The 17,155-nt window shown below is 42.6% G+C and overlaps 1 protein-coding gene across 2 annotated transcripts in view; it reads right to left on the reverse strand.

The window, feature by feature from the left end:
• The window catches only part of GSDME (gasdermin E), a 119,078-nt gene that overhangs the window by 38,605 nt on the left and 63,318 nt on the right, over positions 1–17,155 (reverse strand). The window contains exons 1-3 of one of the 2 annotated variants that reach the window (XM_087429047.1): positions 11,769–11,825; positions 11,423–11,652; positions 6,923–7,115 (exon numbers count right to left, since the gene is read on the reverse strand). In XM_087429047.1, the coding sequence (XP_087285173.1) occupies positions 6,923–7,115; positions 11,423–11,633 (404 nt within the window). In that variant the 5' untranslated portion in view covers positions 11,634–11,652; positions 11,769–11,825. Of the gene's footprint in view, positions 1–6,922; positions 7,116–11,422; positions 11,653–11,768; positions 11,826–17,155 lie in introns of those variants that run through there. The other variant, XM_004418912.3, reaches the window with a different exon arrangement.

Below are 17,155 nucleotides of genomic sequence, written 5' to 3' on the forward strand. Positions count from 1 at the left end.
ACTCAGATTTCTGGCTGAGACACCTGGACTTATGCCTCACCAACCAACTCGGAGGGAGTTGGGCAGAGAAGCGGGTTTAGAGAAAGAAGACAAGTTCGGTGACAGGTACAGTCCATGTGTCAGACACTGTGAAAAGCCCAGGTGGAATAAACGTCTGCTCACCTGAATTCTAACTCCTGACTCATTTCAGCCGACCCAATTTTGTACACTACATCTCATCAATTTTAATACATACATTTTTTTTTCACATCTTATCTCTGAAATCAAGATGTTTTAAAATTGATGGGTTACATGGTTTAATTGGTAGTGTTCTTTCTTAGTGGTACATAAAATAGTGGTGCATCTTGGATGAAATACTGAATTTTGATGAAATACGATGATGTCTATCAATCATAGAAGAAAATAGTACTTGAATGCCTCTCCTTAGGACTTGAATCCCACCTACTTCCAAAAAAGACTCAAGTAGCCTTTCAAAGTAGAGCTCATAGGACAGGATGATTTCTGTAAAAAGACAAAAACCACTCCCAGAATCAAATACTGGAAAAAATCCCCAGAACCCCCTTCTCTCCAGCATGAGGGGTTATCAGCTGGCTATGTTATACCGTAGATAAAAGCAACAGAATGTCAGAGAAGGTCAAACAAGCTTCCAGAAGCTCCCAATCCTAAAAACTAAAACCAAAACCAAGAGATAGCATAATTTAGAGAAAAATGGCCATATATTAACTAAATTTCAGACAACACAGAGATAGGTGTGGCCTGGGGGTCTTAGGGAAGACATCTTTTAAAAAGAGTAGATTTGGTGGAGCCTTGAGAACTTGACTGCTGCTCATCCTGCAAAGAATATGGTGAAAGACAAGGCCCATTAAAACCTTCTGGCTGGGGCCGGCCCCGTGGCTTAGTGGTTAAGTGCGTGCGCTCCGCTGCCGGCGGCCCGGGTTCGGATCCCGGGTGCGCACCGAGGCACCACTCCTCCAGCCATGCTGAGGCCGCGTCCCACATACAGCAACTAGAAGGATGTGCAGCTATGACAAACAACTATGTACTGGGGCTTTGGGGGAAAAATAAATAAATAAAATCTTTAAAAAAAAAAAAAAAAAAAAAACCTTCTGGCTGGAAGGGGCCGGCCCGGTGAGGCGGCATAGTGGTTAAGTTTGCGCGCTCTGCTTCGGTGACCCAGGGTTCACAAGTTTGGATCCTGGGCGCAGACCTATGCACTGCTCATCAAGCCAGGCTGAGGCGGTGTCCCACATAGAGCAACTAGAAGGGTGTACAACTATCTACTCAGGCTTTGGGGAGAAAAAAAGGAAAAAAGGAGGAAGGCTGGCAACAGATGTTAGCTCAGGGTCAATCGTCCTCAAAAAAAAAATCTTACTGATATTGTTCAAGGGCTTCATACATCGTTATTCAAGAATTAAACAAGCACCTCCTGTGACAAACAAAACATTCTGAGAGAACAGCCTGCGTGCTTTCTAGACTTTTCCATGGCATGGCTACACATCTGTGTCCACACTCCTTTTGGGAGAAGCCAGGCTGTTGCTCCATGCTGGCACCAGAGCCTCTCCGACTTCCACTGAAGGTGGTCCTTCCACTGTGGGTTCACGATGGAGACGAGGCGCTGCCTGCTGCTCCACCGAGGGGCGAGCCCAGGGCTCCAGGGAGTGAGCGTCAGAAACGCTCCACGCCAGAAACTCCAAGGACGTTACTTCATTCCTCTTCTGAAACTCTGCGTCTCCCGGCGCTGTCACCAAATGCTAAGTCACACCTTTCCTTCCAACAGCTCTGACCTTTCCCAGGCTCTATTTGGGGCTAGTAATAATAGCCATAATTATGGAAGTGTTCACACTAATAGCTGCAATTAATAACTTGCCATGTGTCATGCTTTGTTTATATTCTCTCATTTAATTCTCACAGAAACTCCTTGGGAACGCTAATCCCATTTTATTAATGAAGTCTTGGATGGTGAAGGCAGAAAGAGATGACTCCTATGTCTTGGTTTAAAGAAAAAGAATTTTAAGCCCCAGTTGAGGGAGGTGGTATATTAGTGTTTGTTATATTACTCCTTATACTTCTGTGTTTCCACAACCAATTTTTTTCATTTTGGAAAATGAGCCTGAAGTTTACCTCTCTGCAATCAGCCTAAAAATACTGTCACCCACCAACACCAAGAGAAGAGCACGCAGATGTGCTGCCGACCGCTCCCACCCCTAGACCTGGGGATGCCTTCACCTGGTTTGTTTTGACTACTTAAAGGCGGCCCCTAAAGGAGACACAAAGGAAAAAGAGAATAAACAAAAGGACCAGATTCAGGAAACTCTTGTTCTCCAAGAACATGTGGCCAGAGGTCTTTAAATTGTTAGGCAAAAACTCTATTTACTAAAAATAATGAGGCCAGCACTGAGCCGAGCACAAAGACAAATGGAATGATTTTCAAACCCTCTGCGGGCCACAGGGAAATTTATCAAGTAGAAAACAAGACCAGTTCCAACTTCGCTGCATGGCTTTTTTAAGAAAGACATGGGCCCTCAAATCCCTCCCCTCAAACAACAACTAAATAAAGTAAGAGTGGATGGCACATTGAAAGAGTACTCATGAGAGCTACTGCAGTAACTCTAGAGAGATCAAATGAGGGCCATAATAAACAGTAGCATTTAAAAGTTTTTCTTGCATGTAAAACTTGTAAACTTTGGAAGTATTTAGATATAAGACTTCAGGCGTAATTTTAAAATATTTTAAATAATTATGAAGGTTTATCATTGCCATACCATTGCTTGCATGATGTATTAGTTTCATATAATTTATAAGTTGGAATTCTTAATGAAGAACTAAACTTCTAATTATCATGTATGCATAGAAAAAGGTAATCCATTTGACCAAAATTTGCTTTACAATATGACAAAGAATGACAATGGGATCTGCCTGTATGGTAACACCCACTTCAACGCCTGAACAGCCAGGAAAGCACAAAATGGCGCCATCTCTGGAACCAGCTGAAACCAAGGCCCTGAACTCAAGGGGAAGGGGCCAATGCGTGCATTCTGGAGTCCTCTGACTTCTCACATTTAGCCAGGAGAAAACCCTCGAAGATCATCTAGTCCACCTATTTTACCTACAGCTGAGGAAACTGAGGCGAGGGGCAGAAGTGACATACCAAATCTACAGAAGCTACTGACCAGGAATACAATTCCCTGACCATAGGAGATTAGAAGCAACAAATGAGTGGCAGAGGTGGGGTGGGGTGTGGCAGTTGTACTTAAGGCAGTGACAAACGGCAGCTGACAATGGAAGACAAGGCAGAAAAACTAAAGAGTTTATTACAAAATAATATTGGCTCTTAAGAATAAAACATGAGGGGGCCAGCCCGGTGGCGCAAGCAGTTAAGTGCGCGTACTCCGCTGCAGCGGCCCGGGGTTTGCCGGTTCGGATCCTGGGCGCGCACCGACACACAGCTTGTCGAGCCATGCTGTGGCGGCGTCCCATATAAAGTAGAGGAAGATGGGCATGGATGTTAGCCCAGGGCCAGTCTTCCTCAGCAAAAAGAGGAGGATTGGCAGATGTTAGCTCAAGGCCGATCTTCCTCACACACACAAAAAAAGAATAATAAAACATGAATCTCAGTCATTATAAAAAGATATCAACAAATGTGTTCTTCTCCATTAAAAAAAAAAAGAAGTACATGATATATCTTAGCATGGTTTCCATCAAGAATGTTTTAAGATAAACATAGAGCTCTCACTCGAAGGGGTCAGCTCCAGGTGTAAAGGTTTATTCCTGTGGATCGCTTTCGTACCAACAATGCTAGATAAATGTTACATATACAGGCACTTGTTTTTTCAAGGATAGATGAAGTTTGTTTTTGAGATGTGCACACATCTCGGGGACAATAAAGGTAATACTCTGAATTCTGAAGGCTAAAATAACTTGTATACAGATGACAACTTATTTAAATGACCTGAAATAAAAATGACTGACTGCAAATAAGCCCTCAAGAATTCACAGTATTTAAGCATTACTAATTACTACTCCCGGGCCATGTGTGTATCAAACAGTATCTTATCAATCCGATGATGTTGTGGGAGACCAAAGACAGGCAGACAATAAGAATTTATTACTCCAGAGTGAAACAACAAGAACATTAGCTTTACATGATCTCCATCCCGTGATCAGAGAGTCTTTCCTCCCCTCCCATATAGCTCACCTTTACTCTTAGCAACAGAACAAGGAAGACATGGCTCTGGGATAAGACACCTTTTCCATTTCTAAACTTTAAATTTGTTCTTTATCATGTTCCTGGTAGCCCCCTTGCCCCTCGCCTGGCCATCCCTTCCCCATCACCTCTACAATGAACAGGATTTCTGAATACCCTCCCAAGCTGATCTCATCCCCGTGTGCGGGGCCCTCCAGGTGGACAGGCCTAGCTGTTCACGTGCACTTGCTCAGGGCAGCACCTAGTCCACTGTCCACTCCCCGGGTACCCTCACTGGGGACCCAGATTCATGCTCTGCCTTTACATTCTGTTCTGTAATTTTAACTACTTTTATCTCAGCCAGTTTCTTTGCTTCACAGTTGCTTCAAGAATGATTTAGAGGAAAGAACAGGAGCTTTGGCGCCAGAAGATACTGGGTTGAATCCCAGCTTCAGCACCCAGATTGAGCTCTGGGACTGAGAACAAGTCACTTCTCCTCCCTGAGCCTTAGCTCCTCAAATGTAAAAGGAGACGGCCGTGCAGAGTAAATGAGATGACGTCTATAAAGTGTTTGACACACAGTAGGTGCTCAGGGGCTGTTCATTTCCTTCCTCTCCCTCTCTCCCTGTTCCTCAACTTATAACTGCGGCCTTGGCTTCTTTCTCTTCAGAATGTTTTCCCCCATCTCTGCTCACTGACTTCTCCCCATATGCTTCCTGTTGGCACTATCTTCTATACCTGAATCATGAAGAGTGTTTGAAAATCTTATATCGAGAAATGTGATTACAGAGCATTGCCAAACGGTGGTTCTTGAAATAGAAATAACAAGATTGCAAAATAAGGCTAAGCTATAGAGGGCTGTCTGAAGACTGAGGGAACAGAGGCCCCTGGACACTCCCAGCCCTCCTGTCCCTCTTCCCCCTTATTTGCCACACTTAGCAAATAAAAATGCAGGACACCCAATTCAGTTTTATTTTCAGATAGACAACAAATATTTGTCTAATATGTCTCAAGTATTACAGTAGAGAAGGAAAATGCCTCTCTAGCAAAGAAGAAAAGCAGTAGAGGAAGGAAAATTAAGATCATGACTCTCAGAGAAACAGGTGGCTATCGCTTCCACCTGGTGTCACCATAACGAGCTTAAAGTTCTCTGACCAAAAGGGAATTCCCGCCAGAGTCCTAACTCATTGGAGTCCTGGAGTCCAAGAGAGTGCCAAAAGGCCATAGTCAAATAACAGCCAGGATCTTCCAAGTCCATTAAGCATCAGAGGTTAGTAGAGAGGTGAATGGGTTTTGAAGACTACAGTTGCCCAAGCATCCTCAATGTTTATACAAAATCCATCCTCCAAATGCTTGATACATGAGTTTTATGATATCTTTTACTCATAATTTTTTAAACATAATTTCGTTCGATGACCAAGCGTATTTTATATTTCATATAATCCTAAGAACATGGGAAAAGGGGAGATAAGCTACCCATACTTAAACACAAGTGAGTTTTCTCTCAACTTATTTGGATTCGCATTTTCTGTTTTAAAAGAAAAAAGGTGATATAATTACACATGAAAATGCACAGACGTTACTGCACAAACTGAAATACCATCTCTTGTCAGGATTATTGCAATAACCTCTCAATTGGCCTCCGCTTCCACCAACCCAGTCTCTTCTCAACCCAGCAGCCAGAATGATCATTCTAAAACATAAGGCAGATCATGCACTTCCTTGCTCAAAGTCTTCTGATGGCTTCCCATCTCTCTCCAAGTAAGAGTTAAAGTCTCTCCAGTGGCCTACAATGTCCTACAGGACCTGCCACTCCTTTTAGCCCCTCTGATGTCACCTCCTCTTGCCTAGCCTACACAGCTTCAGCCACACTGGCCTCTGCCTCCAACACTCTTGCCCAGGACACCCCTATGCTCGCTCTCTCCCCAACTTCAGGTCTTGGCTCCAGTGCCAACTTCTCCAGGATGCCTTCTCTGGCCACTTTTTCAAATCATCCCCATTCCTGGCATGACCTATACTGCCCTCTCTGCTATATTTTTCTCCATTTCATCAATCCCCATCAACCTACTATATATTTTACTTAATTGTACATTTTGTGTCTCTCCCCACTAGAATATAGGGCAGAAATGTTGGCATTTTGTTCACTGTAGCATCCCCAGCACGTAGAACAGGACATGGTACATAGTAGGCACTCAACACAACTATTCATTGAATGTTGAATAAACATAAGGTAAAAATAATGAGAAGTTATATGGGGGTAAAATGTATTTACTGAAAGCTAAACAATGAACAAATGTGGGGTTTTCTTCAAGACTTCCAAGCCGGAAACCAGCTCTTCCCTCGAAGCCCCTCACTTGCTCTCTTCTCCTAAACAGAAAATTATTAAGGGCTAGCGGGGGTTATGATTTTCCTACTTCTGATATTAATATTCAAAAATGTAGGACAGAGCATTCTCACTGTTGGCATTTTATAAATCATAAGATTGAGAAAAAGTACATAGTTGCCTGAAGTAACATCCTTTTAAAGTGCTTCCCAAGTCTCCACTCTCAGGCTAAGAACAGTCAAGAAATTACAGACTAAACGATGAAGTCCTCCTAAAGTTTCAGCACAACAGGCATTCAATAATGTTTGTTGATTGGCCAAATTCCTGTCTGTCACTCTTTTAACAGGGGTCCAACTGAACAACCTTTAAATGTGAGACGTGTCAAAATCCAAAATGCCAAATAGAATTCTGATTACCTCTCCACGGAATCTCTGATGAGCTGCTGCAAGTCCACCTCCTGCTTCCTCAGGGTTCCAAACGAAGACTGACTCTCCCTGAGGCCTTTGCCTCCAACATTCAGCTTGACCTTCCCCAGTGCCGTCTTGATGGTCCCACTCACATGGTTTTCAAACTTGCCCTCGTATTTCACAAAGTCCGACTCCACGACCACTGGAGTGAATGACACATGCAAAGGAATCCGATGATGATACAGCTGTTTCTGTGCCTTAGGTCACCTAGCTTTCTCAGCCTGTGGAGATCCGTGGGCAACATGAGGCTTGCACTTAGAATGGAAAGCTGGCAGCCATGCTGTGTGTGTGGGCAAAGGAAAATGGAGCCAGCACACTGGGTGCTCACTGAGAGCATGGTGTGAACTGGTGGTGGGGCTCTCGTGGGTGCTTTTCAGCTTTTTCATCTTTCAATTCCAATTTATACATACATAGACAAGTGCACAAAAAGTATCTGTAGAGTTGAACAAATAATTTTAAAGCAAACATCTGTTTAACCACTATCCAGGTAAAGAAACAGAATATTTTAAATGTGTGCTTTTCCAGGGTGAAGACTATAAAGGGAGTAGATGAGGATGACACCTAAGCAGAGAGTAAATAGCAGCCCATGCTCAGAATGCGCACTCGAGTGACCTGCCTTGGTATCTGGCAGGTTGGCCACCTGGCCCTGTCCTTGGGCATCTTCCCTTCCCACCCACCATTCCCCTGACCTTCTTACCATCTCCGTGCAAATAATTCCCTTCCCATACTTATCTGTTCATACCTAACCTCTACCCAGGCATTCAATTCCTCATCACAGAATTCCTTAGCTCTATCTTCCCGATAAAGTCAGTGGGCATGCCCTTCCTCCCTCCCTCAAATACCATCCTGGAACACACAAGCTCCAGATTCTCCATTCTTCTTTACTGGCTTCCCAGACACTATGGAAGATGCCATCACCTACCCAGTGTCCCAGCTTCAATCAAGTCCCCTGGGAATTGCCATGTTCCTCATCTGGTCACATCCAGGTGATTGCGATCAGATTGTCTTCGAGATCTGCCCTTTTTATCTGAACACTAAAGATAAATATCTGAGGATCTCATACCTGATCTGCCAAGCTTCTCATGTCTCCAGATTCTTACTATTCTCACTTTTAATCCAACCAAATACCACCATAAAAATAGTCTCAGTCATCATCACACCACTCTACATTTAGAGTCTCTTAGGAACTTCACACTTGGCCTTTTCCATTTCCCTGCCCCAAGACTCTCCTGAGTTCCTGGTTGTGCTTCATAAGGGATTCAAATCCACCTGGAGTCTGAAGGCTTCTTTCCATCCACTCACTGCTCCCAACACCTGTATTTCTTTCACTCCAGTCTAGAAAACCCATTCCTCTACAAGGGTTAATGAGAACTAACCACCAGTCATTAACTTTGCAATTGACAAAGCAGGAAATCATCTCTACCACCACGACCAAAAATGAGAAAGCTGTGAAAATGTCCCCACTTTAAAGCCTTTTCCTGTCACATCTCATGGAATACAAACACTCTGGGAAATGCTCTGGGAAGCAGCATAGAGCAGTTGTCAAGAGCTCAAGATTTTATCACTACCTAATATTCCTAGTTGGAAGAACTTAGGTAACATCCATCTCCCTGAACCTCGGGCTTGTCATATGTAATTTGGAGATAATTAATAATACCCACCTGATGGGTTCTGTTACAAGCTGATGTTATGTACAGCATGTAATACAGAGCCTGGCACACAGCAAGTGCTCAATCTATCCACTGGGTTTAGGCCCAGAGCAACGGCATTTTCTGATAAACAGGTCAGTCCTAGGTTGTACAAAGTGCTACACAGAAATTCTATCTTCAGGTCACAGTTCTGTTCTTTTTTTTTTTTTTTTTTGGTGAGGAAGATCAGCCCTGAGCTAACATCCATGCCAATCCTCCTCTTTTTGCTGAGGAAGACTGGCCCTGGGCTAACATCTGTGCTGATCTTCCCCCACTTTATGTGGGACACCGCCACAGCATGGCCTGACAAGCAGTGCGTCAGTGGCGCCCGGGGTCCAAACCCAGGCCGCCAACAGCAGCGGGGCATGTACTTAACCGCTATGCCACGGGGCCGGCCCCCACAGTTCTGTTCTTAATGAGGCTCATTACCACACCTGGAAACTCTGTCCCAAAAACTGGACCCCATAGCAGGTGGGGACGATCAACACTGTCTGTATATTCCAAAAAGCCACTCTAGACACACCTCCAAAAAAGATGTCATTTGTGCACACTTCTGCATCATGAACTGCTGCTGGTGGAAGGGAGAAAGTGAGGGAACCAACCGGTGATCACTGGGACCGTCGCCATCAAGTCACCCCTCCAACCTTTGCATCCCTGGGCAACGCAAACACACCAGTGTTGTTGCGAATGGCAAAAAAAATAACACAAGTGAAGTATCCTGAATCTGGTCAGCAGACAAAGTAGAGGACACCCCTCATCACAGCCTAACACCAACAGGACACAGAACCAGGGGTGAGCTCTGGCCTCAGATGATTAGCATATCTGGGACTTTTCCATCTGCAGTGACTACAGCTGGCCTCAGCCATCTAATGCGAGTCTTCGTGATCTTTCAGGACACCACAAAAGAGGCACTTCAACAGCACAGAGCAGGGAGGATTCATTTACTCAGGGGTCCATGGTCTATTCTGTGCATTTTTTTCTCTTGCCCCTGCTCATATTTAGTTATTTCACCACTCGATAGGAGTTCTACCAGAAATCCAGGACAAAAATGAAATAAAATTAATATCAATTCATTTGTCCATTGCTTGACAGCCCTGATAAGGAGCTTGGTTGAAGAAAGCACAGGCTAGAATGCTGATCTGGAAGACAGTCTGGAAACTATTTGTAAACTCAAATTATCTCCTCTATCTCTTTTCCCCTTTAATAGAGATGCAGTCACTAGATTAGAGAACTTCAGAGCTGAAAGAGGACTCAGACATCATTTAGTCCAATAATTAAGAGCTGATGATACTTTCATATATCACCATGTTCCAAAAAGTAGTGTAGGAATGAGTACCAAAAGTCCTCAAAAAGTTCCCCACCTCTGGTCCAGTATGACTATCTTTAAGAGTCTGTGCTGAAGTAATGGCTTAAAGCAAAAACAAAAACAACAATAAAAATTCAGACAAAAATGTTCATTGCAGCCTTAATTATTATGTACTAAATTGAAATGGTTAAGCAAATTAAGGTGCATACACACAAAGGAATATTATGTGTTTGTTGAAAACAGTATTAAAAAATATTTAAACCGGGCCTGCCCCATGGCTTAGCAGTTAAGTGTGCGTGCTGTGCTGCTGGTGGCCCGGGTTCGGATCCCGGGCGCGCACCGACGCACTGCTTCTCCAGCCATGCTGAGGCCGCGTCCCACATACAGCAACTAGAAGGATGTACAACTATGACATACAACTATCTACTGGGGCTTTGGGGAAAAAAAGGAGGAGGATTGGCAATAGATGTTAGCTCAGAGCTGGTCTTCCTCAGCAAAAAGAGGAGGATTAGCATGGATGTTAGCTCAGGGCTGATCTTCCTCACAAAAATAAATAAATAAATAAATAAATAAATAAATAAAAATATTTAAACCTATGAAGAAAAACTTATACAAGGTTAAATAAAAAATAAATAAGGAATATAGAAAAGTTATACATAGTATGTTTCCAATTTTGTTTTTAAAAAATTAGATGCAGAGAAAAAAGACTACATCCAAGTATTAATGGGAACACTTGGTGGAATTTTTGTTGATTTATTTTCTTCATGCCTTTCTATATTTTATAAATACTCTTCTGCAATAATGAGTCTGATTCCATTTTTGATGTTTGACTGCTGACAGCTTAAGCCCACCACTCCCTCTTCCATTTCTGTTACACATCTGGGCAAGCTGGTAAGAAAACCCAGGCGCTCCCTCCACTGGCACCAGCAGGAAGTTCAAACCTCGCAGGCCCCAGCCCACATTGCAGAATGCTCACCCTACCTGCTAATCACAATAAAAACTGAACCCATCTCCTTTTCCCTCCTTCCCTTAGCTATTTTTGGACCAGCTTGGGACGCTGCCCTGCTCTTCCCAGAAAGCTTCATTTATGTAAGTAATAAAACTTTTCACACCCTCCTGAGGGACATGTGGCATCAACCTCAACATCGAACCAATTTTTGGTAGCAGATCCATCCCACTTACGCTGACCAAACACAACACCTACAACGGGCATGTCTTACATTTAGACCAAAAACTGCAATATTATTTTATTAAAGATTAAGCTATAACTTTTCATATTAGGCCTGCAGAATTTTGTTCATTTTAAGAAAGGATATGTTTATAAGACAGTAAGCAAACAAACAGGAGAATTCATTATAAGATATCACCTTATAATCACTCAAGACAACATGTGTCTAGAAGAAGAATCACCTTTTGTTGTGGGACTAATTGTAGAATATACCCAAAGAAACATACCTGGACTCAGAAATTGGTCTTCTGTGAGTACATCTCCAAGGGTGACAGATAAAAACTGGTACTTGGGTCTCTGCCAGCACCAGAATCTCTTTTTTTTTGTCACCAGACTTAGAAGTTGTGACTTATCAGAGTCATTCAAGTTTGATACTGCAATCAGATCACCACCAGCATCGACTTCTCTAAGAAAATTTCTTGTTGCTTTGGCAAACATTTTGAGAGCTCTAGATTACCTGAAAAAAAAAAATAAAGTTACCCCAAAATTAAATAAGAAGTTATTATTTCATGACTTTTTTCTAAAATTATTCTTATTTCTCACTAGTATTAATCAGTATACATGAAAGAATACCTCCTTCCTAGAAAAGCCTTTAGTTTGAGTTCAGTTGATGTCAAAGAAATCACACTGAAATACTGAAAGAGAATATAAGTCAGGATAGTCTAGATTATGCTTCAGAAACAAATAACTTCCAAATCCCAGTGGCTTATAACAATAAAGTTTATTTATCAGGGCCTGCCTCATGCCATAGCAGTTAAGTGCGCGCGCTCCGCTGCTGGCGGCCCGGGTTCGGATCCTGGGTGCGCACCGATGCACCGCTTGTCAGGCCATGCTGTGGCAGCGTACCTTATAAAGTAGAGGAGGATGGGCATGGATGTTAGCCCAGGGCCAGTCTTCCTCAGCAAAAAGAGGAGGATTGGCATGGATGTTACCTTAGGGCTGATCTTCCTCACAAAAAAAAAAAAAAAGTTTATTTATTCATTACACTACATGCCAATACAGGAGGACAGGAGAGCTTTGCTCATCTTAGTCATTCAGGGATCCAGACTGAAGGGGCAGCCACCATCTTGAACATTGTCAGCCATCATCCAACAGGAAAGAGAGTTCTGGAAAGTCTAACACCAACAATTAAATGCTCTGGCCCAAAACTGACAAACATCATGTCCACTCACAATTTGTCAGAACTAGTCACATGGCCTCAGCCAATCATAATGGTCAAGAAATACAATCCTACCAAGTATCGGGAAGGTACAGGCCTAGGAATATTTGTTGAACAACACACTGACTACCACAATTTGTATCTTACGACCACTTCTCTGAAGGGTCAAATATGATTTTTCCCTACACTGTGTTATTTCCCCTATTCATAAATGGAAAGTAACTAGCTACTACTTTTTAACCCGGAAATGAAGGCCAGTCACTCATCAGCTGGAGGGAAAAAGAAGAAAGAGACACACTGGATATAAAAGTACTGTATTCGGGAGCCGGCCCCATGGCTTAGCGGTTAAGTGCGCGTGCTCCGCTGCTGGCGGCCCGGGTTCGGATCCCGGGCACGCACCGACGCACCGCTTCTCCAGCCATGCTGAGGCCGCGTCCCACATACAGCAACTAGAGGGATGTGCAACTATGACATACAACTATCTACTGGGGCTTTGGGGGAAAAAATAAATTAAAAAATAAAAAAAATTTAAAAAAGTACTCTATTCAGTGGAAGAAGTATAGACTATTCAATAAATGGTGTTAGAACAACTGGCCAATCATGTGGAAAAATTCAAGTCAGATCTCTATCTCATGCCATACATGAGAGCAAATTCTCAATGGATTAGAGGGGTTTTCGAGGAAAAATTAAACCATAACATTACTAGAAAAAAATAGACAAATATTTGTCCAATTGTAGGATGAGAAAGGCTTTTACGAAGGCAAATGCCAAATTGAGAAAATACTTATAATATTTATAACAAAGAACCAGCATACTTAATATATAAAAAAACTAACAGGGGCTGGCCTGGTGGCGCAAGTGGTTAAGTGCGCACACTCCGCTGCAGCAGCCCGGGGTTCGCTGGTTCAGGTCCTGGGCACGCACCAACGCACCGCTTGGCCAAGCCATGCTGTGGTGACGTCCCATATAAAGTGGAGGAAGATGGGCATGGATGTTAGCCCAGGGCCAGTCTTCCTCAGCAAAAAAGAGGAGGATTGGCAGATGTTAGCTCAGGGCCAATCTTCCTCACACAAAAAAAAAAACTTTAACAAATCAAGTTCTTAAAATACTGTGGTAGAAACATGGGTAAAGGTTATAAACAATTCACAATACATAAACTGCACATAGCCAAATATATATATACATGAACATACATATGTGTACACACAAACACACACATATAATCATTATTACTCAAAAAAAAAGCACAAATAGAAATAAAATTTTTTTTAAACTATCCACAGTCAAAGGTTAAAATGTCTAATGGACAAGAACTATGTTTTGTTTGTATTTGTACCCTGGTGTCTGGCAGTCACATGGATCATAAAATCATAGAATTTGAGAGCTGGGAGTAACCCTATATGTTAACTAGTTCAACCTACTTTCTTTAACATGACTCTCCTCTAGGGCATCAGAAAATATTTGTCTTACCTATCACCATCTTCTCTAAAGTACCTTGTCTTAGATTATTGTGTAGCTACCTAACCCTGTCCTTGTATATTAACAATAAGAATGAACATTTAGGGGCAGGCCCAGTGGTGTAGTGGTTAAGTTTGAGTGCTCCGCTTTGGCAGCCCAGGGTTCACAGGTTGGATCCCAGGCACGGACCTAGGCACCACTCATCAAGCCATGCTGTGGCGGTGTCCTATATACAAAATAGAGGAGGATAGGCACAGATGTTAGCTCAGGGCCAATCTTCCTCAGCAGAAGAAGGAAGATTGGCAATGGATGTTATCTCAGGGCTAATCTCTCTCACCAAAAAAATAAAAATAAAAAAAAAGAATGAACATTTAAGGGAGGGATTCTAAAATACGCAAAAAGTTCCTCTCTGATAAACAGTGAACTGCAAAGAAGGAAAACTAAGTACACTCAAGCTCTCATCTCTAACTAATCTCTCACTGTACTGAGCATAAGGATCTTGCATGCAATGGAGCACTCATTTATCCATTTATCAAAACATTTATTGCATTGTTTATTAATTACTCTTAAGTACCTAGTATTCCCAGGTACCGTGTTTAAGCACTTAGGATACAGAGACAAAAAGTAGTCTCTCTCCTTAATGAGCTACTAGATGGAGAAATAAACAGCTAAGTTTTATGCTAGATATTGACACCGTTTGCTACAAGGAAGGAACCAAGTAAAAGACACCTAAATCAACTGGAGAGAAGCACAGGGTCAGAGAAGTCATTTGGAAGTAGGCAGCAACCACACTGCATTTTGTGGGCCAAGTAGAAGTAAGCAGGCAAAGGAGCACTGTGACAGTGCTCTAGCAGAGAAGCAGCAATTATAAAAGCCCAGCATTTGCAGGAGGTGGTGGACGGGTAGGGAAGATTGTGCAAGGCAAGATCTGTGACCACCGAGCTCGTGATGTCCAGGAGACATCGTTTTGTGTTGAGATGCTGTCGCCTCTTCTTTGACAGAGCTGGAATTGCTTTTCAAGCTCCAGGATTGGTTCCTGCACCGGAGTGCAGGGTTCTAGAGTGAGGAAGGGCAAAAGACAAGGATGAGGAGGCCTCGGTCCAGATCCTGGAAGCCCATGCCTCCCGTTAGGGGCCAGGGCAGCAGGAGCCATCAGAGGGGTTGTACAGGGAGCAATGTGATCAGAGGGGTCACTTAGAAAGATCTTCTGGAAGCAAAATAGGAAACTGGCTAGAAGGGAACAAGATTAGAGATGGACAACAAAGGATGCTGCCGCACTATGTTGGTGGCATAAGGATAGAAAAGATGCTGGTTTGGTGGTTTCCTCAGAACTCCGGTTGGATGTAAAGGTGGTGGTGAAACAGAGGAGACTCCCTAAGATGGCCTCCAGGAATCTCAGGTGTGGGTTGGCCGATGAGATGGAAATGCCAGTTACCAAGAGGGAATTCGGGAGGAAGCAGATTGCTGGGGACAATAAGAGAGTAACTGCTGAGAATGTATCCAGGATAAGGTGCAAGATTTATTGCGCCAAACACAGGGAAAGAACTTGGAACAAAATAAAGTCTCCCCAACGACCTGTGGGAATTCACCCTGCTTGTCCAAGAGAAGAGCGGCAGCAGAATCTGCCTCAGTTTACCTTTGGTGTCAGGATCTCTACTTTTATGGTTTCTATTCTTTTCTGCGACAGCCTGAAAGGGAATTCACTAACTTGCCTTCAGATCAAACAGGTTTCTAAAGAAGCCAAATCAGGCTGGCCATTAAAAAACAAAACAAAACATAAAAAAACCCATCTGTTGTGGGCAGCACAGCCTTAGTAATGACATCAGTCCTCCCCAAAGGGGTTAGAGAATGAAAAAAGGAAACGCCTAAATTAATTTTTAATTTTTTTTCAATCTAACATCAAACACAGTCAATTTGCCTCCTTGACAATGTAGGTTGCTTTAGGAAGAGTTAATGGAGGTGGCCATTGCTTTGCAGGTCTTTATTAAAATCAGGCTTATTTAATCGATGAACTCTTTGAGAATATTCTCCTTGTAAAGTTAAAATTAGAGGTTTCTTTATTATTATTATGTTTGAATATATAATACATTCACATGGCTCAAATATCTAAACTATGTAAAAAGATATACACCAAGAAATCCCATTCCTGGGCCGGCCCGGTGGCACAGCAGTTAAGTGCACACGCACCACTGTGGCCCCAGGGTTCGCAGGTTCCCAGATCCCGGGCGTACACCAACGCACTGCTTGTCAAGCCATGCTGTGGTGGCATCCCATGTAAAGTAGAGGAAGACGGGCACAGATGTTAGCCCAGGGTCGGTCTTCCAGGGAGGATTGGCATGGGATGTTAGCTCAGGGCTTCCTCACAAAAAAAAAAAAAAGAAATCCCATTCCTATCCAGGTCCCATCTACCCTTTCACCCCTCCCCCCTTCAGGTATATTATCTTCACATTTCCTGATACAAATATAAGTAAACAGGAGTCTGCACACTGTTCTACACCTTGCTTTTTGTCTTGTAACAATATACCCTGGAGATCTTTCCACGTTAGGGCCTTCTTCTTTATAGCAGCATAATACTCCATCATGATGGTACATCACTCCATCATGTACCATCATTTATTTAACCTGTCTCATAATGCTGATCACTTGGGTTATTTCTAAATTTTTGTTATTATAAAAATGCCACACTAAATACTCCTGATTGTATGTCTTCTTCACACACAGGCAAGAGTACCCGAAGGGAGATTGCTAGAAGAGGGATTACTAGATCAACAGGTAAAAGCATCTATAATTTATAAGTTGTACCATTTTGCAGTCTCACCAATAAGGTATGAAAGTATCAGGCTCAGCAACAGAGTGTGTTATCAAACTTTTGTATTTCTGTCAGTCTCATAGGTGAGAAACAGTATCTCAGTATAGTTTTAGATTATGTTATTTAATATAAGTGCCACCAAGCATGTTTTGTTTAAAGTCTTTTTGTATTTCTTCTCTTAACTGTTTGTGTCCTTGGCCCATTTTCTATTGTTTCATTTTTTTTTTTTCCTTTATTCCTAGGAACTTTTGATATAATAGAGAGATGAGCCAAAATATAGGCTAGAAATTTAATACAATAGAGTTGTGGCATCAGGAGACAATAAGCTGTCATACCATCCTCAAACACCTAAAGTCACTAAAGTCTAGCCAGGAAAGATTAAATAATATGCCCAGGGCCAACTAAAGGATCTAGAACCAAGTTGCCTAATACAGACAAGCACTATAATGTCTCAATTAACCAGAAGTCAGACTTCAGATTCAAATTTCCAGAACACTCTAACCTGGAAGTAGATGAAAATGGCCACATGAGATC

The sequence above is a fragment of the Ceratotherium simum genome, chromosome 1 (assembly GCF_057802395.1).
Source record: "Ceratotherium simum simum isolate JZ-2026a chromosome 1, ASM5780239v1, whole genome shotgun sequence".
In the NCBI taxonomy this organism is placed as follows: domain Eukaryota; kingdom Metazoa; phylum Chordata; class Mammalia; order Perissodactyla; family Rhinocerotidae; genus Ceratotherium; species Ceratotherium simum.